Source organism: Rutidosis leptorrhynchoides, chromosome 3 (genome assembly GCF_046630445.1).
Source record: "Rutidosis leptorrhynchoides isolate AG116_Rl617_1_P2 chromosome 3, CSIRO_AGI_Rlap_v1, whole genome shotgun sequence".
Taxonomy (NCBI): Eukaryota; Viridiplantae; Streptophyta; class Magnoliopsida; order Asterales; family Asteraceae; genus Rutidosis; species Rutidosis leptorrhynchoides.
In genome coordinates this window covers 615,577,274-615,601,207 of record NC_092335.1, presented here as the reverse complement: position 1 = coordinate 615,601,207, position 23,934 = coordinate 615,577,274, and the positions used below count along the sequence as shown (strand labels likewise).

Genomic DNA, 23,934 nt, shown 5'->3' with positions numbered 1-23,934 from the left:
TCTCGAATAACATAATTTGCTTACGCTTATAACACAATAACCATGGGTAACCAATCGTACAAGGGAATGGCGCTCGCGAAAATGCCATCGGTGTTCATAACATCCGTTAGGGTACTTAACACCTCGTATCACTAACCCCTAGGGTGGCACCTTAACACCTCGGCACTTCACCCCGAGTGGCATCTTAACACCTCGATGCTTCACTCATTATTTTACGGAGTGGTGTCTTAACACCTCGACACTACACCCCTAGGTGACATCTTAACACCTCGATGCTTCACCCCGAGTGGCATCTTAACACCTCGATGCTTCACTCATCACGTGAAACGTGGTGTCTTAGCACCTCGACACTACACATTTCACGCTACAACAAATAGATACATTATATACCTACACATATAATTATTCCACTCACTATATTAACCCTTCGTCATTGGGGTTATATAAGTCTACATCACACGCCCATGTGATAACGTACACACAAAGTGTGCACCTCGCCAAAGTGGTCAACCAAAACGCACAACCGTGCCAATTGGACCTATACACAAGTCCAACAATTCCACCTATACGAGAAACGAGCTCTATAAGCGAGAACCCCTTCTCCCGACCCGCACCCATCCTACACATACATATGCATATAGGATATTAACACTCACCTTGTCGCCTTGATGAAACGCTTCCAAATAATCCGCAACTCGTCAATGGAAAGCACCTATTCCATAATCATAAATACCACAACACAATTAGGATGGATTTACAAACCAACCCAATTCGACACTTAGTGCAATTTCGACCAAAATGCACTTTCAAGCACAAACCGTGCCCAAACTAACCAACATTCACTAACGCAAGTGAAAATGGTCCTAATATGCCAATTAAACCCAAACACAAGTGTTAAACACTTATCGTTCTCAAAAACGCCCATAAACCTTAATTTTGACCCATAAAGTCAAAATCTCACCAATTACAAGTTTTGACACCAAAACATAAATACTTCATCTTAATCCATTTTAAGTTTATAAACCTCATCGAACCGACATTCGGGTCATAATCATCAACAAACCCTAATTTTGACTCTAGTCAAAATTAGTCAACCACAAGAACCCTAAAGGTCTCCAAATCATCAATAATCACTAATACTAGTGATTATACACCATTTACAAGTCTTAATCATGGTTAAATCATTAACCAACCCAAAACCCGCCTTTAACACTTACAAACCCGAATCTTGGTGTTAATTTCCAATTAACAACTAAATGGGTTCCATCTATGAATCATACAATCAAAAGCCCCAAAATTGAATGATGAACACGAAAACAAAATTCGGAGTTAGAGCATACCACTAGTATCACCGTGTAGCTAAGAACGAGGAGAACAAACTTGTCTACTACGCCAAAGATCAAAACCCGCTTCTTCCTTTTCAAAAATCCCTTAGAATCAAATGGGTGTTTGAGTTCTTGAGAGAAATATGAAAAGAAGAGGAAAAAGAAATTAATAAATGAAATGGGTGGATGAGGTTAAGTCCACAAATCTGGCTCAAACGCGAAAAGACCAAAATGCCCTTTTAAAACCCTTAAAATAACAAGGGAGTTTGCCAGCGACACATGGCGCGGCGCGCGACTTGCCAGAATCAGAATCCAGGTCTTACATTATGGAAATATTAAATCATGTGGTTCAAAAACAACGTTACTAATACACCTATGATTTCACCAACGTTTTCATTGACAGTTTTCTATATGTTTTCTCAGGTCCTTGAACGTTATGTGATACATGCTTCCGCACTCTTTTTGATACTTGCTTGGATGTCGAGTATACATGCATACTTGGAGCGTCTTTTAACTTTACTTAAATTGAGTCGCATAGGTTTCATTTGTACTTAAAACGTTGTGACTTATTTAGTCGGTGAACTACTTTGTAAACTTTGAAACATCCTTACATTTGAAATGAATGCGACATATTTTTGGTCAAACGTTATTTTAAAGACTTATGACCACGTAACGGGACCTAAGTAGACGGCGCCGTCAATAACGATGTTGTCAGGTCGCTACACATATGTCTATGCATCCATCCTTCAGTCTTTTAATTAATATACATGCGGGTAGAAATCTAAGCATTGATCAATTTAATAGTAGTCATAACTGAATCAAAAGACTATCAACATATTTAACAATAATAATATAAAATGCAAATGCAATTAAAATACTAACAAACATTATAATATATGCCATTTTATATATATGATGAAAATAACATACCATCACCGGACGACCCGTCACTGCATCTAGAGATACGATTAAAATAAAAGGCCTTAACAACATCTACACATTCAATAAAAATAATTTCACCATAAATATATTTAACCTAAGAGTATAAGACATAATGTAGTAACATTAAAACATTACCAATTGTTAAAACATCAGCATCATCATCAGTTATGCAAGCAACGTCGGATTCTTTTGCACATCGTCAACAATAGTTATTATTTCATCATTCTCATCCAATACAGATCCAATTAAGCCACATAAATGATATTTAGAACTAACAAAATGGTCATTGAATACCGGTTTTAATGACATAGTCGGGAATATAGATCCCACACTAAAAAAATCAGACAAATCATCTAGTGTAGTGTCACTATAATACTGTCTTACGCTTCTTTCTACACACGTAACACTAACTAAAACTAACAATCTACTTCATAAAACCTGAATTATCGCTGAGATATCACTGCAATCGCACAAAAAAAAGCCCAAAATTGAAAATCCTAATTTCATTCACAATCGCATGCAGCAAAAGGTTTGAAACAAAGTATGTAATACAATTAACCCAGATAATTTTTTTACTTTTTTAACTGAGAAGGTATATAAGCCCTAAACAACACGCGTCCCACCAAATATCCCAACAAATAAAATACCCACCTAACAGCCTCTTGATCAAAACAACACTCCTCGCGTGAAAGTTAAAACGGAAAACGATGTTACCATCCCTTTGCTATTATATGTATGGAGTAATTTAGATTGCTATTATACAATCTGTAATGGATAATGGAACAACTTACGGTTAAATAGTTGTTTTTAAAAAACAAAGAAAAAGTAACTTTATGTTTCACTACTGCCAAATGGTAAAATGGTAGGCTAGGATAGTTTTGTATTTCAAGCGGGTGAAGACCGAAAGAAAGTAAAAGATGGCCAAAAGTTAACATCTAAATTTGGTTGAACATTACAATTCACCAAACCTCATTTTCAAATTATTCAACCTCCTACTAATCTTTAATTTAATTTTAATCATAATCTTAATCTTAATATTAAAGAAGGAGAGAAAAACACAAAAATGAAAACGGAAAAACCGACCCACCTTTTTTTTTTTTTTTTTTTTGCAAAATAACAAAAACAATATAGATGGGATCTTTATCGGAAAATGAAGATCCTAAATGAAACCTACAAAGACAAGTGACCGGGAAGGCTCGAAACTAGTAAACATCACAAGTCGACATTCACTCCAACCGAGCCAAACCTTGACTTCCAAAACCTAAACCAATACAAACTACCAAACTACCAAATTAACAAAACCGACCCACCTTCTTGTCATAAATATAAATTCAATAGTTATTATATATGTGTGAAAACGACATAGTAAAAGAAGCCTTAAATATATAGCTTCCACGTTTTAAATATATTATAATTTTGATCACGATTTTCGAATCCCATGTTCAATTTTTATAAATATAAATTTTTAATCTATATATGAAGTACTTGTGCTATTTTCGGATAAATTTTACTAAATGAAAGAAAACATTATATAATTAGTTTTGGTAACGTATGATTTATAAATGTGCATTTAATATATATTCACACACACACACACACACACACACACACACACACACACACACACACACACATATATATATATATATATATATATATATATATATATATATATATATATATATATATATATATATATATATTCATAATCAAGAGGGAAGCACTTTTTGGGGGGAAGTGGGGAGAGTAAATTTTTTTTAAAAAAATTTGGTTTTTTTCGAATTTTTTTTCAGACATCAAAATTAGGTAAAAATATAAACATTTAAAAAAACAATTTGTGACGAATATTATTATTTTGGCGGTAAAACGCTCTTCAATGCGTTGAATGTTTTGATTCTGAGTTTATTTGCATCGTTTTGTTTTCATCTTGTGTGAAATGTTTTTCTTCGAATTTAGCCCGATTTAGAGTTTAGGGTTTAGGGTTTAGTGTTTTGGGTTTAGCCCCTAAACCCTAAACTCTAAACCGTTCGTGTTAAAATATTCAATCAAAACCCTAATTTCTAAACCCTAAACCCTAATAGCTAAACCCTAATTTTTAACCCCCTAATTTCTAACCCCTTAAAAAAACTCAGAATCAAAACATTCAATGCATTGAATGTTTTCATTTTTTTCTTCGAGCGTTTTACCGTCAAAATAATAACATTCATCACAAAGTGTCTTTTTTTAAATGTTCATATTTTCATGTGATCTTGATACATGAAAAAAAAATTCGAAAAAAAAGAAAAAAATTATTTCCCCTCAAAAAAGTGTTTCCCTTTTGATTTAATCTCTCTCTCTCTCTCCCTATATATATATATATATATATATATATATATATATATATATATATATATATATATATATATATATATATATATATATATATATATATATATATATATATATATATATATATATGAACCGCTTTTAGGAGTCATTGATATGGTTCAAACGCGATGTCAGAACTCACCTAATCATTTTCCTGGGACGAACATTACAGTTACACTGCCTCTCAGGAGGAAACCCCCACATCGAATCCATATGAGTATCGAGTGTGGTAAAATCTCCTAGAGTGAGGCTCGAACGCAAGACATCTGCAACCTCCGAGGTCCATGAAATGAGAGAATAACTTCAAAAAACATATTTTGCAGCTCATGAGGATCGAACCATAACATAACCTCTAAGAATGTCGAGGAGAGTTCGACGACAATTGTGAAGGTGAGAAATGGGATGAAGGTCGTATAGCTAGGCACACATCCTATATCTCTCCATGTGAGTAGGGTTTCTACACTCAAATATAAGCCTGATAAGCTATGTGTTTCAGTGTTTCATCATTGAGTTGTATCTTCATTGTTACCCATTTATTTTTAATTTCATTCAAGTTGATATCTAAATTAATATCAAGTCATCCCCCGTTGAGGGTGTTTCATTTAGAAAACGACATCGTTTCTATATGAGTATTTGTTTTTTTGTCAAATATATATATATATATATATATATATATATATATATATATATATATATATATATATATATATATATATATATATATATATCAAGTGGATTGGATTATTTGATGGGTGAAATGGGTGAGGATTATTTGTATTCTAGTGGATTGGATCTTATAACTATTCACCGGATGAAATGGTAATTAATAGCCCATCCCTGATCATGACTCTTACAAATTGTTTCACGTGAGTTTCCAGCTCTGTGTGCAACAAAAACTATAACTCTGAACTAGTTTTTTCTTTTCCCTGTATGATTAAATATAATTAAAAACTTGATGAAGATGCATCAAATGAGTTGATTTTCTTTAAGTTCTAAACAGAATTACTTGTGTGATTATCAATGATTGTAATTTTGACCTTAGTTGAGATTTACGTTTTCATATACGCAGAAGCAGATATATTATACTCATGTATGAGTTATAATTTTTAACGATATTAGAGTACTTAATTTGGAGGAACCGAAACTTTGAGATATTCTCAAACAAAAGTTGGAATAGTCCTACCGTTTTAATGGAAATTCAACTCAAGTCGTTTGAATGGATCTATTCGCGTGTGAAGAACTTGAAGATCGAATGGAATCAATGGCTTTCCAACCCCATTGTCTACGCTGTTTAAGCTCATATTATGTTTCTTGTTCGTTTGTGTAATAATCGTATAGTGTCTGTTTATATTAAACTGTAATGCTCGTGTATATTGGCTCTGTTACTCTGTGAGTTGCATACTCTGCAACTAGTTCTTGTGTTGTGGCCTCCTAGATCGACATGTTGGCCCTGTCATGTTGTATTGGGCTGAGCTCAAAGCTTGGCATTTTCGTGTTTTATAAAATATTCTGGCTTTTTGAAAAAATTAATACTCCGTATAATAGTTATAAACAAATAAATAAATTACAAAGCAATCAGTTACAAATCTCATACCTAACAAATGAATAAAAGTCATATATCTTCAGGACGTACTACTCTTTTTGTTTACATAAAACAAAGTCCCAAACGAATTTTTTAATGAATACAACAAAATTATGCAGTATTTATATTATTATATACTATGCAATAAGATGCATAAAGCTTGATGTAATCATTAAAAAAGTTCCGTGTATTTATCACCTCCCATTATAATATCCTATTGCAAGAGGCCAATCTTAGTTACAACAATTATAACAACCTCTCACAGAATTTGTCCAAAACATGTCTTAACGACAAAGTATCTTTGTTCACAACTCGAACACGATCTCAACTTCACGGTCTTTTTTTCGTAGATTGGATGAAGGGCCAACAACCATAAACGCAATCCTTCTTTTTGCTGCATCGTATTAAATAAACAATTAAAATTATAGTCCATCTTCCTAAGGCACATAAATTTTAACTTTAATAAGTCAATATGAGTTTCATAATAAAGACAAAACAGAAAGAATGTAAGCTTTCAATCTTATTTACTCATTTATACATGAACCTTCATCTTTATTTGTAAAGTTAAACACGTTTATCATTTTTTAGGATTTTTCAAATAACAACCTTAAGGTTAATTGTTAAGAAATTAGGACTTGTACAATTGTAATAATCACCCATCTTCTAGAGATAACTACCATTAACTAATCATATTTATTACCTTTTTTCATAAATTATATTATATATTATATACCTATATCTAACAGGCAAAATGGAAATGAATAGTACGGGTAAAGTGGAAATGAATAGTACTATTCATTTTTCCGCTTTTTGTAAACTTAACCCCCTAACTTTCATTAAAATACAAATCGAACCCCCCATTTTATACGTATATTTTTCCCCAAATTTCACAAGCTTAACCCCCTAACTTTTATTAAAATACAAATCGAACCCCCACTTTAGTAACTTTTTTTTTTTTTACTAATATTCAATTTTCACAAACTTAACCCCCTAACTTTTATTAAAATACAAATCGAACCCCCACTTTATACGTAAAGTTTTTTCAAATTTCACAAACTTAACCCACTAACTTTATTAAAATACAAATCGAACCCCCACTTTACTAACTTTTTTTTTTAAAAATAAAACCCGAACGCTAAAAGAATCAACTTTCACAAAAGGAACAACCCTTCAATGTTATGTCGAAATTTTTTTTTTTTTACAAAATAGATCAAGATTTTTTTTAACTCGCATTCAAAACGGAGCCCCCGGCGCGAAGCGAGGGCTCCACAACTAGTTATTTCTAAAAATAACTCTTAGAGTTAGTCATTATAATTTTGCTACTTTTTATAAGTCACTCATCAAGTACGGGATAATCACAAAGGGTTGTAGGTTTTTTTTACCAATTCAAGGGACGATTTTGTAGCACGCTCAAATTCGTGATTAAATTCGCAAGTTATTTCATATTTATCAAATCTGTCTAAAAACTCGTAGAAATTGAAAGAACTTAACTACCTAATTTTAATTAAAACTAAATCATACTAGTTTTTATTAATTAATTACAACAGTACTTATGTTCTTTTACATTTTTTGACCAAGTATTTAACCATATCATATATCATATACTTTGTATCGAACAACATACGAAATTAGGAAGACTACAAAACAGTTTTTTCAGATACAAGTTATCTAGAAATAAAATAAAAAACTCGAGAGTGGTATATATGTATAATCTAATCTAATTTTCCATTAATAAAAGTATGATATTTTGAGCGATTTTAGATAACCTTTTATATATATATATATATATATATATATATATATATATATATATATATATATATATATATATATATATATATCAAAAAGACATGATAGAGTTGTACGTCGACAGTCGACCGGATCATACACGTATACACACGTGTGATTCGGCCAAATTATTTCTTCTACAAATTAATTGTTTTGTCGACAAGTGGTGACATATTACAGATTAAATGATTTAAATTCCATTTGTTAACAGCCTGCCGTGTTTATCATAAAGTTTACTTTGACTATATATTGTCGAATACTAATTACTAATACTAATAGTATTATACTATATATTACTGTGAAGAATACATTTATAATATAAGATTTGTTGCTTATTTTATACTCTGAATTTATTTATTTTTCTACTTTTATTTTGGTACAAGAGAAGATTATTTTTTATATAATTATCTAAATTCTATATGTACATTGAGGTGATCAGCTAACTTCCAATCAAAATTAAAAAATCAGCCGACACACAATATAATATCCAACGTTCTTATATTTTGTTTTTAATATTAAATTAAAAATATTTGAAATATTTAATACTTACTATTATTATTAATAATAATAATAATAATAATAATAATAATAATAATAATAATAATAATAAATAATATTTTTAAAATACCCAAAATTTCATCTTCTAGAAGATGACGATGATAGAATCGTAACAACTAAAACTTTGCGTATAAGCATTCATTATGAGTACCATTTTAGTGTTTTACACATCGACTAAAAAATCATTTTGGTAGGTTTATTCCAAAATACTTTACTTATTCAAAACGTTCACATTTATGTTCCACCATCACAAACTCATACCATAATCATAACAAAATTTACTAATAATAAAATGCATGTAACAATGTAAATATATCAATCACAAATAATCGTTACCGATTTACTCCGTATATTTTATATTATTATACATATATAAATATAAATAGAAATAACAATATACGTACCTGCCGCTGTTACTCCGTAAACTGCCGCCACCACTGCTACCGCTACTACCACTACTACCACTTCTACTACTACTCGTAATCCCTAAACTCTCACTATCACCGGAACCGGTAAACTTTTTCCACCACCAGACGCTCCGATCACCGTCGACGGATTTTTCCAATAATTCGGTTTTTGGAGACGATTTAACGTTACTATTATTCCCAAAAGATGTACTAGTGGTAATACTACTTTTTCTCTTTGATCCAATAGTAAATGGAAAAAACATATTAATTAAAAGCCCTTTGTTATTATTATTCATACTTGTATTTTTCACTATAACTCTACCCATTTTATTACTCTCTTGTCTTTTCACACTACCCTTTTTGTTTTTCTTCCACCGCTGACTTTCCGTTTGACCATGTAAAATTGATCTTTCTTCTCCTTCCTCCATACTTTGTGTTTCCTTATCTAAAAACTCTAGTCTTGGATCCACCATATCTTTTAACGATAACTCGTACGATGTTTCCGGCATGTTCTCCACCATTTCCATCATCTCTTTTTTTCCTCGGGCTATCGCCAACGCTCGTGATGCTGGCGAAAGAGCCCGAGAATTGGTGTATCTCACCGGACTATCTGGCGGACTAAAACTATTATTAGTCCGCCATAACGGAGGAGAACAAACTCCAGACTCGTTCTCCTCCGTCGTTTCTAATCTAAATTGCACGTTACCGTTACCTTCACCGTTAAACCTGTGTCTAAAGTTGGAATGATTGTTGAAGTTATAATTTGTTTTTTGCTTTTGGTTGTTGGGGAATTGAGGGTTGAGATCAAACATGATTTGTTAATTTGTGTGTGTGTGTGTGTGTGTTATGTTGTGGTTGTGGTTGTGGCATTGTCAATGAATGGTTGCAATGGTGTGTTTGTGACTTTAAATAACAGGGAACTTTAAATTGTGGTCTATTATCTAAAGAGTAAAAAAGTCAAGGTTTCTAGATGAGTAGGGGTGGGCGTGAGGGTCACCTTTATTTTCCTTAATTTCATAATCCCTCCGTAATGTATGTCTCACATTTGGGCTATTTAACTATGTTGTTGTCATTTTCATGTAATTTTAAAATACGAGTAATTGTAGATTTTTTTTTTAAACATCAAGTTAAAAATAGTAATTAGAGAAGTAAATAAATATTACAACAAATTATGACTATGGAAATCTTTTAAACCTGTGTTTATTTGTACAGTAAATAATGAATTGGGATGAAGTCACAAAGTTTATCCTTCAGAAACTTATTTTACATATTTTCATAATTAGCGTTGCGCAAGTTCAAATGTTAATTCATATTGATGATATTAACTTAAGTACGTTGATCTATTATCATCTCAGGATAGATAGATAGATTAGTTTAACTTTAGTTATTTGATCTTTCAAATCATCACAAAATAGAAATAGATGGATTATTTGGTGAAGTACCAATATTGTAAAAGGTATCAAGTTCAAACGTTACTAAGTATTACTTGATCACATTGTATACACACCATGTATTATTTTTAGAATCCACACCAGCGTAAGCTAGTCTCAACTTAGAAATATAAAATTTCAGAAATTGAATGAAGTAATTAAGTAACGAAATTTCTCCATATATTGTGCAAGGTAATTAAGTTGATTTGTAATTAGTAGTAACAAAGGACAAAATAGTAGAAAGAGATCTGCCAAAAGGAGAAAAAACAACAAAATTAGGCCCATATACGCAGAAAGAGCAACAGAGACAATACTTTAATGTCAGAGATCATGTTAAACGTGTAATATTTGCTTAAGTTATGAATCTAGTTATATTTATGAACTAAATTAATTAAGATTAAGATAGGTACTAGGTATGTGGTTGGCTAATTCTAAAGAGCAAGGTTTGGAGAACTTGAATCTCGGAGATATTTCGTTTGGAACATTTTTTTGCGAATATCTCGGAGTCTCCGGGTGATCTCGGACGTTAACTTACGTTGATTTTTTATTTTTTTTAAATATATGTATATATATATATATGTGTGTGTGTGTGTGTGTGTAAATTTATAAACATTTTTACGAGATTATACAAGAAAATTCGGAAAATTAGTGAAAAATTCGAGAAATTAAGAGAAATTAAGAGAAAATTCGAGAAAATCCGAGAGATCATGGCTTTGACCAAGTTTGATCCCGTTGACCGAGAAATCTCGCGAAATGAACATCTCGTCTCGACGACCTTCCAAGAACGAGATCTGGGAAGAATAAGTAGATTTGCAACACTACTATAGATTATGTACTTCATACAGGAGAAAGATGTAACATAAGACAAAATTTTAAACAAGAAAATAAAAAATTAAACTATAAGAAGATTTAAATTGTAAGAATTTTCATATAAATCGTGTATGCATACTAACATTAATGGAGAATAAAATTAAGAAAAAATTACGCCGGTAGTACCTGTGGTTTGTATAGTTTTTCACCATAGCACCTAAAGTATTTTTTTATCGTCGATGGTACATGCGGTTTTATTGAGTAACGATTGTGGTACCAATCTGTAACACCCGTTTAGTCTGTATACTTAAACCCTCACATGTGCACTGCATGTGAGAGTATTTTCGTCCGATTACTAAGTTGTATTCTTATAAATGCCTATATTCAGCTCAATCGTCGATTACAGTTTACAGCATACAAACCCTAGCCCCAAATTTCGTATAAACCCTAATTCTAATTGGTTCAAATTACTCCTTTCAATTTCAAAGATCATAATGGTTGTTTGCTGTGATAACTCGGAAAATTTCTGATTAAATTTAAACTAAACTTCTGTTCCCGACGATTCACGAACAGCAAAATATGATTATATGTGTGTGTACATATATAATAACTAGCAAAACATTAACAAAATGTTAAATGTTATACTCTGAATTTATAATTAATATATTTATCTACGTAACAAAACTTGATAATTAAAAATAGCTATATATATATATATATATATATATATATATATATATATATATATATATATATATATATATATATATATATATATGAATTCTATACATAATTATTATTATACAAATTATTTGTATATTGTAAAATACATATATAAAAGGTAAAAATATTAAATACCCAATATATGTTATTTTATATATATATATATATATATATATATATATATATATATATATATATATATATATATATATATATATATATATGAATTCTATACATAATTATTATTATACAAATTATTTGTATATTGTAAAATACATATATAAAAGGTAAAAATATTAAATACCCAATATATGTTATTATATAATATATAAATATTACCTAATTAATAATATGTAATATTAACATATTAAATTAAATTAAAAGTTAACATATAATTGTTATATTAATATTATTATTATTATTAATATCATTAACATAATTTATATTAATATCATTATGTTTAGTATTGTTATTTAAGAATTATTAGTATTAGTAATATCATATTATTCTTATCTTTATCTATTATCATTATTATTATTATTATTATTATAATTATAATTGTTATTAAAATTATTATTATTAATTATTATAGTTATTAATGTATTTATTTAATAATAATAATTAAAAATAAATAGAAAAAGACATATACCTAAATTAGGTAAATAGCTTTTAAATTTTATATTTTTTTCGTGATCTGTCTATTCCGTTTGATTTTTTTTATTAATCGTGAGCTTTTGCTTTTTATTCTTTATATTTTTTTATCTGTTTTTTTATTTATATATATAATCGTGATTATTTTTATATGATCGTGATTAATTATTTTATTTCTGCTACTGGTTGTGAATTTGTTTGTGTCTCTAATCTTGTTTAAATAAAGAATTCAGTAGCACATCACAGTGGACTATAATGTTTATATAAACAGCTTCATTTAACCGAAAATTGAAATTCAAGAAAAACTAGTCGATAACCTCTGTTCTTGATCATATTTCCAAAAACTTGAATTCGAAACCCTTTTCAAAAACCTTAAATGTAGAGTTGTTAGAAATCCTCTAAACGATCTTTCTCCAAAATTTGAAGTTCCAATTCGTTGTATTAATCACGAATTTTTGAGTCAAAGTTATTTTTTTTTAAAAGTCAAACGAACGTTCTAAGATCGAATTGAAATCCTAGATATGGTTTCTGTTGAAATTGAGGGTTTACAAATATTCTAGGAATGAATTACTATATAATTCATGTAGAAGTTTTAATCTAAAAATGTCTGAAAACTCGAATCAAGTTTGGAGTTCTTTGTGTTCTTCGCGACTGTTTGCAGCTGCTGCTGTATTTCATTTTTTTTATCTGGTCTGTCAATCAAGACCACTCACAATCGATCATTTCTGATTCAAATTTAAGTTCTAAACCAAGCTGGTAACTCGATGTTATGGTTGTTGTTGGGCTCTGGTCGACTGAATTAAAGAAGAAGAAGGAGGAAAACAGAAACGGTTTTAAATATAAATAAATTATGATATAAATCAAAAAAGTAACAGCAGTGCAATGGTTTGGGTGTTTTCGGATGAGCGAGAGGTCTCGGGTTCGAACCCAGTTCGTAGCATTTCTTTTTAAGAGGGCTTATTTAAGGTAGTTATTCTTTTTAAAATTATTATTATTATTATTATTATTATTATTATTATTATTATTATTATTATTATTATTATTATTATCATTAATCTAATTAATAGTATTATCATTATTATTATTACTAATATTAAAGTATTATTATCAAAATTATTATCTTCATTAAAAACTACTGCTATTATAATTATTATTATCAACATAAGTATTATTATTATTATTATTAATATTATCATTTTTATTATTAAGATGATTATCATTATTAGTATTGTTATTATTAAAATTATTATCGTTATTATCATTTTTACAAAAATTATCGTTTTTGCTATTGTTAAAACTATCATCTTTACTTTATAATTATTAGTAAAGATATCATTTGTATTAAAATTACTATTATTACCATTATTATTATAATTATTAGTAAATCATTATTATCGAAACTATTATTTTTACAAATAAATATTTTGTACATTGAATACACTTATTTCATATACTACAATTATATTTCATATAATTATATATCAAACAAATTAACATTTTTATATAAATATTCATATATAACAAATTAGGTATTTTAATATAATACCAATCAAACATATATATATATATATATATATATATATATATATATATATATATATATATATATATATATATATATATATATATATATATATATATATATATATATATATATATATATATATATATATATGAAATGTCCTGTTCTTATTGATTAAAAACGTTCCATATTAATTGATTTCGTTGCGAGGTTTTGACCTCTATATGAGACGTTTTTCAAAGACTGCATTCATTTTTAAAACAAACCATAACCTTTATTTCATAGAAAAAGGTTTTAAAAAGCTTTACGTAGATTATCAAATAATGATAATCTAAAATATCCTGTTTACACACGACCATTACATAATGGTTTACAATACAAATATGTTACAACAAAATAAGTTTCTTGAATGCAGTTTTTACACAATATCATACAAGCATGGACTCCAAATCTCGTCCTTATTTAAGTATGCAACAGCGGAAGCTCTTAATAATCACCTGAGAATAAACATGCTTAAAACGTCAACAAAAATGTTGGTGAGTTATAGGTTTAACCTATATATATCAAATCATAATAATAGACCACAAGATTTCATATTTCAATACACATCCCATACATAGAGATAAAAATCATTCATATGGTGAACACCTGGTAACCGACATTAACAAGATGCATATATAAGAATATCCCCATCATTCCGGGACACCCTTCGGATATGATATAAATTTCGAAGTACTAAAGCATCCGGTACTTTGGATGGGGTTTGTTAAGCCCAATAGATCTATCTTTAGGATTCGCGTCAATTAGGGTGTCTGTTCCCTAATTCTTAGATTACCAGACTTAATAACAAGGGGCATATTCGATTTCGATAATTCAACCATAGAATGTAGTTTCACGTACTTGTGTCTATTTTGTAAATCATTTATAAAACCTGCATGTATTCTCATCCCAAAAATATTAGATTTTAAAAGTGGGACTATAACTCACTTTCACAGATTTTTACTTCGTCGGGAAGTAAGACTTGGTCACTGGTTGATTCACGAACCTATAACAATATATACATATATATCAAAGTATGTTCAAAATATATTTACAACACTTTTAATATATTTTGATGTTTTAAGTTTATTAAGTCAGCTGTCCTCGTTAGTAACCTACAACTAGTTGTCCACAGTTAGATGTACAGAAATAAATCGATAAATATTATCTTGAATCAATCCACGACCCAGTGTATACGTATCTCAGTATTGATCACAACTCAAACTAAATATATTTTGGAATCAACCTCAACCCTGTATAGCTAACTCCAACATTCACATATAGAGTGTCTATGGTTGTTCCGAAATATATATAGATGTGTCGACATGATAGGTCGAAACATTGTATACGTGTCTATGGTATCTCAAGATTACATAATATACAATACAAGTTGATTAAGTTATGGTTGGAATAGATTTGTTACCAATTTTCACGTAGCTAAAATGAGAAAAATTATCCAATCTTGTTTTACCCATAACTTCTTCATTTTAAATCCGTTTTGAGTGAATCAAATTGCTATGGTTTCATATTGAACTCTATTTTATGAATCTAAACAGAAAAAGTATAGGTTTATAGTCGGAAAAATAAGTTACAAGTCGTTTTTGTAAAGGTAGTCATTTCAGTCGAAAGAACGACGTCTAGATGACCATTTTAGAAAACATACTTCCACTTTGAGTTTAACCATAATTTTTGGATATAGTTTCATGTTCATAATAAAAATAATTTTCTCAGAATAACAACTTTTAAATCAAAGTTTATCATAGTTTTTAATTAACTAACCCAAAACAGCCCGCGGTGTTACTACGACGGCGTAAATCCGGTTTTACGGTGTTTTTCGTGTTTCCAGGTTTTAAATCATTAAGTTAGCATATCATATAGATATAGAACATGTGTTTAGTTGATTTTAAAAGTCAAGTTAGAAGGATTAATTTTTGTTTGCGAACAAGTTTAGAATTAACTAAACTATGTTCTAGTGATTACAAGTTTAAACCTTCGAATAAGATAGCTTTATATGTATGAATTGAATGATGTTATGAACATCATTACTACCTTAAGTTCCTTGGATAAACCTACTGGAAAAGAGAAAAATGGATCTAGCTTCAATGGATCCTTGGATGGCTCAAAGTTCTTGAAGCAGAATCATGACACGAAAACAAGTTCAAGTAAGATCATCACTTGAAATAAGATTGTTATAGTTATAGAAATTGAACCAAAGTTTGAATATGATTATTATCTTGTATTAGAATGATAACCTACTGTAAGAAATAAAGATTTCTTGAGGTTGGATGATCACCTTACAAGATTGGAAGTGAGCTAGCAAACTTGAAAGTATTCTTGATTTTATGAAACTAGAACTTTTGGAATTTATGAAGAACACTTAGAACTTGAAGATAGAACTTGAGAGAGATCAATTAGATGAAGAAAATTGAAGAATGAAAGTGTTTGTAGGTGTTTTTGGTCGTTGGTGTATGGATTAGATATAAAGGATATGTAATTTTGTTTTCATGTAAATAAGTCATGAATGATTACTCATATTTTTGTAATTTTATGAGATATTTCATGCTAGTTGCCAAATGATGGTTCCCACATGTGTTAGGTGACTCACATGGGCTGCTAAGAGCTGATCATTGGAGTGTATATACCAATAGTACATACATCTAAAAGCTGTGTATTGTACGAGTACGAAAACGGGTGCATACGAGTAGAATTGTTGATGAAACTGAACGAGGATGTAATTGTAAGCATTTTTGTTAAGTAGAAGTATTTTGATAAGTGTCTTGAAGTCTTTCAAAAGTGTATGAATACATATTAAAACACTACATGTATATACATTTTAACTGAGTCGTTAAGTCATCGTTAGTCGTTACATGTAAATGTTGTTTTGAAACCTTTAGGTTAACGATCTTGTTAAATGTTGTTAACCCAATGTTTATAATATCAAAAGAGATTTTAAATTATTATATTATCATGATATTATGATGTACGAATATCTCTTAATATGATATATATACATTAAATGTCGTTACAACGATAATCGTTACATATATGTCTCGTTTCAAAATCATTAAGTTAGTAGTCTTGTTTTTACATATGTAGTTCATTGTTAATATAATTAATGATATGTTTACTTATCATAATATCATGTTAACTATATATATAACCATATATATGTCATCATATAGTTTTTACAAGTTTTAACGTTCGTGAATCACCGGTCAACTTGGGTGGTCAATTGTCTATATGAAACCTATTTCAATTAATCAAGTCTTAACAAGTTTGATTGCTTAACATGTTGGAAACATTTAATCATGTAAATATCAATCTCAGTTAATATATATAAACATGGAAAAGTTCGGGTCACTACAGTACCTACCCGTTAAATAAATTTCGTCCCGAAATTTTAAGCTGTTGAAGGTGTTGACGAATCTTCTGGAAATAGATGCGGGTATTTCTTCTTCATCTGATCTTCACGCTCCCAGGTGAACTCGGGTCCTCTATGAGCATTCCATCGAACCTTAACAATTGGTATCTTGTTTTGCTTAAGTCTTTTAACCTCACGATCCATTATTTCGACGGGTTCTTCGATGAATTGAAGTTTTTCGTTGATTTGGATTTCATCTAACGGAATAGTGAGATCTTCTTTAGCAAAACATTTCTTCAAATTCGAGACGTGGAAAGTGTTATGTACAGCCGCGAGTTGTTGAGGTAACTTAAGTCGGTATGCTACTGGTCCGACACGATCAATAATCTTGAATGGTCCAATATACCTTGGATTTAATTTCCCTCGTTTACCAAATCGAACAACGCCTTTCCAAGGTGCAACTTTAAGCATGACCATCTCTCCAATTTCAAATTCTATATCTTTTCTTTTAATGTCAGCGTAGCTCTTTTGTCGACTTTGGGCGGTTTTCAACCGTTGTTGAATTTGGATGATCTTCTCGGTAGTTTCTTGTATAATCTCCGGACCCGTAATCTGTCTATCCCCCACTTCACTCCAACAAATCGGAGACCTGCACTTTCTACCATAAAGTGCTTCAAACGGCGCCATCTCAATGCTTGAATGGTAGCTGTTGTTGTAGGAAAATTCTGCTAACGGTAGATGTCGATCCCAACTGTTTCCGAAATCAATAACACATGCTCGTAGCATGTCTTCAAGCGTTTGTATCGTCCTTTCGCTCTGCCCATCAGTTTGTGAATGATAGGCAGTACTCATGTCTAGACGAGTTCCTAATGCTTGCTGTAATGTCTGCCAGAATCTTGAAATAAATCTGCCATCCCTATCAGAGATAATAGAGATTGGTATTCCATGTCTGGAGACGACTTCCTTCAAATACAGTCGTGCTAACTTCTCCATCTTGTCATCTTCTCTTATTGGTAGGAAGTGTGCTGACTTGGTGAGACGATCAACTATTACCCAAATAGTATCAAAACCACTTGCAGTCCTTGGCAATTTAGTGATGAAATCCATGGTAATGTTTTCCCATTTCCATTCCGGGATTTCGGGTTGTTGAAGTAGACCTGATGGTTTCTGATGCTCAGCTTTGACCTTAGAACACGTCAAACATTCTCCTACGTATTTAGCAACATCGGCTTTCATACCCGGCCACCAAAAATGTTTCTTGAGATCCTTGTACATCTTCCCCGTTCCAGGATGTATTGAGTATCTGGTTTTATGAGCTTCTCTAAGTACCATTTCTCTCATATCTCCAAATTTTGGTACCCAAATCCTTTCAGCCCTATACCGGGTTCCGTCTTCCCGAATATTAAGATGCTTCTCCGATCCTTTGGGTATTTCATCCTTTAAATTTCCCTCTTTTAAAACTCCTTGTTGCGCCTCTTTTATTTGAGTAGTAATGTTATTATGAATCATTATATTCATAGATTTTACTCGAATGGGTTCTCTGTCCTTCCTGCTCAAGGCATCGGCTACCACATTTGCCTTCCCCGGGTGGTAACGAATCTCAAAGTCGTAATCATTCATCAATTCAATCCACCTACGCTGCCTCATATTCAGTTGTTTCTGATTAAATATGTGTTGAAGACTTTTGTGGTCGGTATATATAATACTTTTGACCCCATATAAGTAGTGCCTCCAAGTCTTTAATGCAAAAACAACCGCGCCTAATTCCAAATCATGCGTTGTATAATTTTGTTCGTGAATCTTCAATTGTCTAGATGCATAAGCAATCACCTTCGTTCGTTGCATTAATACACAACCGAGACCTTGCTTTGATGCATCATAATAAATCACAAAATCATCATTCCCTTCAGGCAATGACAATATAGGTGCCGTAGTTAGCTTTTTCTTCAATAACTGAAACGCTTTCTCTTGTTCATCATTCCATTCAAATTTCTTCCCTTTATGCGTTAATGCAGTCAAGGGTTTTGCTATTCTGGAAAAGTCTTGGATGAACCTTCTGTAGTAACCAGCTAGTCCTAAAAACTGGCGTATGTGTTTCGGAGTTTTCGGGGTTTCCCACTTTTCAACAGTTTCTATCTTTGCCGGATCCACCTTAATACCTTCTTTGTTCACTATGTGACCGAGGAATTGAACTTCTTCCAACCAAAATGCACACTTTGAAAACTTAGCGTACAATTCTTCCTTCCTCAATACTTCTAACACCTTTCTCAAATGTTCACCGTGTTCTTGGTCATTCTTTGAGTAAATAAGTATGTCATCAATGAAAACAATGACAAACTTGTCAATGTATGGTCCACACACTCGGTTCATAAGGTCCATGAACACAGCTGGTGCATTAGTTAAACCAAACGGCATGACCATAAACTCGTAATGACCGTAACGTGTTCTGAAAGCAGTCTTTGGAATATCATCTTCTTTCACCCGCATTTGATGATACCCGGAACGTAAGTCAATCTTTGAATAAACAGACGAGCCTTGTAGTTGATCAAATAAGTCGTCGATTCTCGGTAGTGGGTAGCGATTCTTGATGGTAAGTTTGTTCAACTCTCGGTAGTCGATACACAACCTGAATGTACCATCTTTCTTCTTGACAAACAAAACAGGAGCTCCCCAAGGTGATGTGCTTGGTCGAATGAAACCACGCTCTAAAAGTTCTTGTAATTGGCTTTGCAGTTCTTTCATCTCGCTGGGTGCGAGTCTGTAAGGAGCACGAGCTATTGGTGCAGCTCCTGGTACAAGATCTATTTGAAATTCAACGGATCGATGTGGGGGTAATCCCGGTAATTCTTTCGGAAATACATCGGGAAATTCTTTTGCGACGGGAACATCATTGATGCTCTTTTCTTCAGTTTGTACTTTCTCGACGTGTGCTAGAACAGCATAGCAACCTTTTCTTATTAGTTTTTGTGCCTTCAAATTACTAATAAGATGTAGCTTCGTGTTGCCCTTTTCTCCGTACACCATTAAGGGTTTTCCTTTTTCTCGTATAATGCGAATTGCATTTTTGTAACAAACGATCTCTGCTTTCACTTCTTTCAACCAGTCCATACCGATTATCACATCAAAACTCCCTAACTCTACTGGTATCAAGTCAATCTTAAATGTTTCGCTAACCAGTTTAATTTCTCGATTCCGACATATATTATCTGCTGATATTAATTTACCATTTGCTAATTCGAGTAAAAATTTACTATCCAAAGGCGTCAATGGACAACTTAATTTAGCACAAAAATCTCTACTCATATAGCTTCTATCCGCACCCGAATCAAATAAAACGTAAGCAGATTTATTGTCAATAAGAAACGTACCCGTAACAAGCTCCGGGTCTTCCTGTGCCTCTGCCGCATTAATATTGAAAACTCTTCCACGGCCTTGTCCATTCGTGTTCTCCTGGTTCGGGCAATTTCTAATAATGTGGCCCGGTTTTCCACATTTATAACAAACTACATTGGCATAACTTGCTCCGACACTACTTGCTCCGCCATTACTCGTTCCGACACCATTTGTTCCTTTCGTTCTGTTAACCCCTGGTCCGTAGACCTCACACTTCGCCGCGCTATGACCATTTCTTTTACACTTGTTGCAAAATTTGGTGCAGAACCCCGAGTGATACTTTTCACACCTTTGGCATAGCTGCTTCTGATTGTTGTTGTTGTTGCGGTTATTATTGTTGTTGTTGTTGTTGTTGTTGTTGTTGTTGTTGAGCCATTTATTGTAGTTGCGATAGATGTTGCGATTGTTGTTGTTGTTGTATTGGTGATTCTTATCACCATTTTCCTCCCACTTTCTTTTGACTTGCTTCACATTGGCCTCTTCAGCAGTCTGTTCTTTAATTCTTTCTTCAATCTGGTTCACTAGTTTGTGAGCCATTCTACATGCCTGTTGTATGGAGGCGGGCTCGTGTGAACTTATATCTTCTTGGATTCTTTCCGGTAATCCTTTCACAAACGCGTCGATCTTCTCTTCCTCATCTTCGAATGCTCCCGGACATAATAGGCACAATTCTGTGAATCGTCTTTCGTACGTGGTAATATCAAATCCTTGGGTTCGTAACCCTCTAAGTTCTGTCTTGAGCTTATTGACCTCGGTTCTGGGACGGTACTTCTCGTTCATCAAGTGCTTGAATGCTGACCACGGTAGTGCGTACGCATCGTCTTGTCCCACTTGCTCTAGATAGGTATTCCACCATGTTAACGCAGAACCTGTGAAGGTATGCATAGCGTACTTCACTTTGTCCTCTTCAGTACACTTACTTATGGAAAACACCGATTCGACCTTCTCGGTCCACCGTTTCAATCCGATCGGTCCTTCGGTTCCATCAAATTCCAAAGGTTTGCAGGCAGTGAATTCTTTGTAGGTGCATCCTACACGATTTCCTGTACTGCTAGATCCAAGGTTATTGTTGGTATGTAGCGCAGCCTGTACTGCGGCTATGTTTGAAGCTAGAAAAGTACGGAATTCCTCTTCATTCATATTCACGGTGTGTCGAGTAGTCGGTGCCATTTCCTTCAAAATAGTTAAATGGAACAAGTTAATCATACAGAATATTAAGAGTAGTTAATAGTATTTCGTAGCATAATATGAACTCATTTATAAAAGCTTTTTCTTCATATTAGCGTTTTATAAGTTTAAATTCGGGTAGTACCTACCCGTTAAGTTCATACTTAGTAGCTAATATACAATTCAACTACTACAATTCTATATGAAAAACTGATTATAATAATATTTCGCGTTCAAACTTTTACACAATATTTTACAAACTTACAATACCGCTTATTTTACATATAGCATGAAATATAGCACACAATAAATTTGATACAAGATGGTTGTGAAGATAATTCTAGCTAGTACACAAGTCGTTCAGCAAAGGCAATAAAGACACGTAATTCATACGTCCAGAAACAAGTCATGCATTCTGGTTTTACTAGGATTACTTCCCATCCTTGGTCTTGTGGAACATAACCGTTATGGCCGTTGATAAGACAGCGTGTTGTAACGTCGTCAAAGGGACGAGGGTTACGTAATGTCCAACAGTCCCGTAATAATCTAAAAACCTCATTTCTTACCCCAATTACCGACTCCGTCACTTGTGGAAATGTTTTGTTTAATAGTTGTAGCCCGATGTTCTTGTTCTCACTTTGGTGAGAAGCGAACATTACTAATCCGTAAGCATAACATGCTTCTTTATGTTGCATGTTAGCCGCTTTTTCTAAATCACGAAGTCCAATATTCGGATATATTGAGTCAAAATAATTTCTTAACCCGTTGCGTAAAATAGCATTTGGGTTCCCCGCAATATATGCGTCAAAGTAAACACATCGTAACTTATGGGTTTCCCAATGTGATATCCCCCATCTTTCAAACGAAAGTCTCTTATAAACCAAGACATTCTTGGAACGTTCTTCGAATGTCTTACAAACTGATCTCGCCTTAAATAGTTGTGCCGAGGAATTCTGGCCGACTCTAGACAAGATTTCATCAATCATGTCTCCGGGTAGGTCTCTTAAAATATTGGGTTGTCTATCCATTTTGTGTTTTTAAACTGTAAAATAGACAAGAGTTAGATTCATAAAAAAAATACTTATTAATACAAGCAATTTTTACATATATCATAAAGCATAAGAACACTATATTACATATATTACACCACACGAATACAACTATCTTATTCCGACTCGTTCGTTTCTTCTTCTTCTTCAATTTTGGTTCGTTTTGCCAAGTTTCTAGGGATATATGATGTTCCCCTAATACGAGCCATCGTTATCCACATTGGTTTAGAAAAACCTGGTGGTTTAGAGGTTCCCGGGTCATTGTTACAACTTAAGGACTTCGGGGGTTGACGATACATATACAGTTCATCGGGGTTGGAATTAGATTTCTCTATTTTTATGCCCTTTCCCTTATTATTTTCTTTTGCCTTTTTAAATTCAGTTGGGGTAATTTCTATAACATCATCGGAATTCTCGTCGGAATCTGATTCATCGGAGAATTGGTAATCCTCCCAATATTTTGCTTCCTTGGCGGAAACACCATTGACCATAATTAACCTTGGTCGGTTGGTTGAGGATTTTCTTTTACTTAACCGTTTTATTATTTCCCCCACCGGTTCTATTTCTTCATCCGGTTCCGATTCTTCTTCCGGTTCTGATTCTTCTTCCGGTTCCGACGCTTCTTTCGGTTCCTCTTCGGGAACTTGTGAATCAGTCCACGAATCATTCCAATTTACATTTGACTCTTCATTATTATTAAGTGAGTCAATGGGACTTGTTCTAGAGGTAGACATCTATCACATAATATCAAACACGTTAAGAGATTAATATATCACATAATATTCACATGTTAAAAATATATAGTTTCCAACAAAATTTG

At 32.1% G+C, this 23,934-nt stretch overlaps 1 protein-coding gene across 1 annotated transcript; it reads right to left on the bottom strand.

Moving 5' to 3' along the window:
- Positions 1-6,183: 6,183 nt before the first annotated feature.
- Positions 6,184-9,869, bottom strand: LOC139898921 (uncharacterized). Its single transcript, XM_071881725.1, has 2 exons — positions 8,967-9,869; positions 6,184-6,610 (listed from the first exon to the last, which is right to left on the bottom strand). The coding sequence occupies exons 1-2, from the start codon at positions 9,779-9,781 to the stop codon at positions 6,547-6,549; spliced, it is 879 nt and encodes a 292-aa protein (XP_071737826.1). The 5' UTR covers positions 9,782-9,869; the 3' UTR covers positions 6,184-6,546.
- Positions 9,870-23,934: the final 14,065 nt, after the last annotated feature.

Coding starts and splice junctions, on each gene's coding strand:
- LOC139898921 (XM_071881725.1), bottom strand. CDS start 9,781: ATGTTTGATCTCAACCCTCAATTCCCCAACAACCAAAAGCAAAAAACA. Junction 6,611..8,966: donor TTACGGAGTAACAGCGGCAG/GTACGTATATTG, acceptor AATACGATGCAG/CAAAAAGAAGGATTGCGTTT.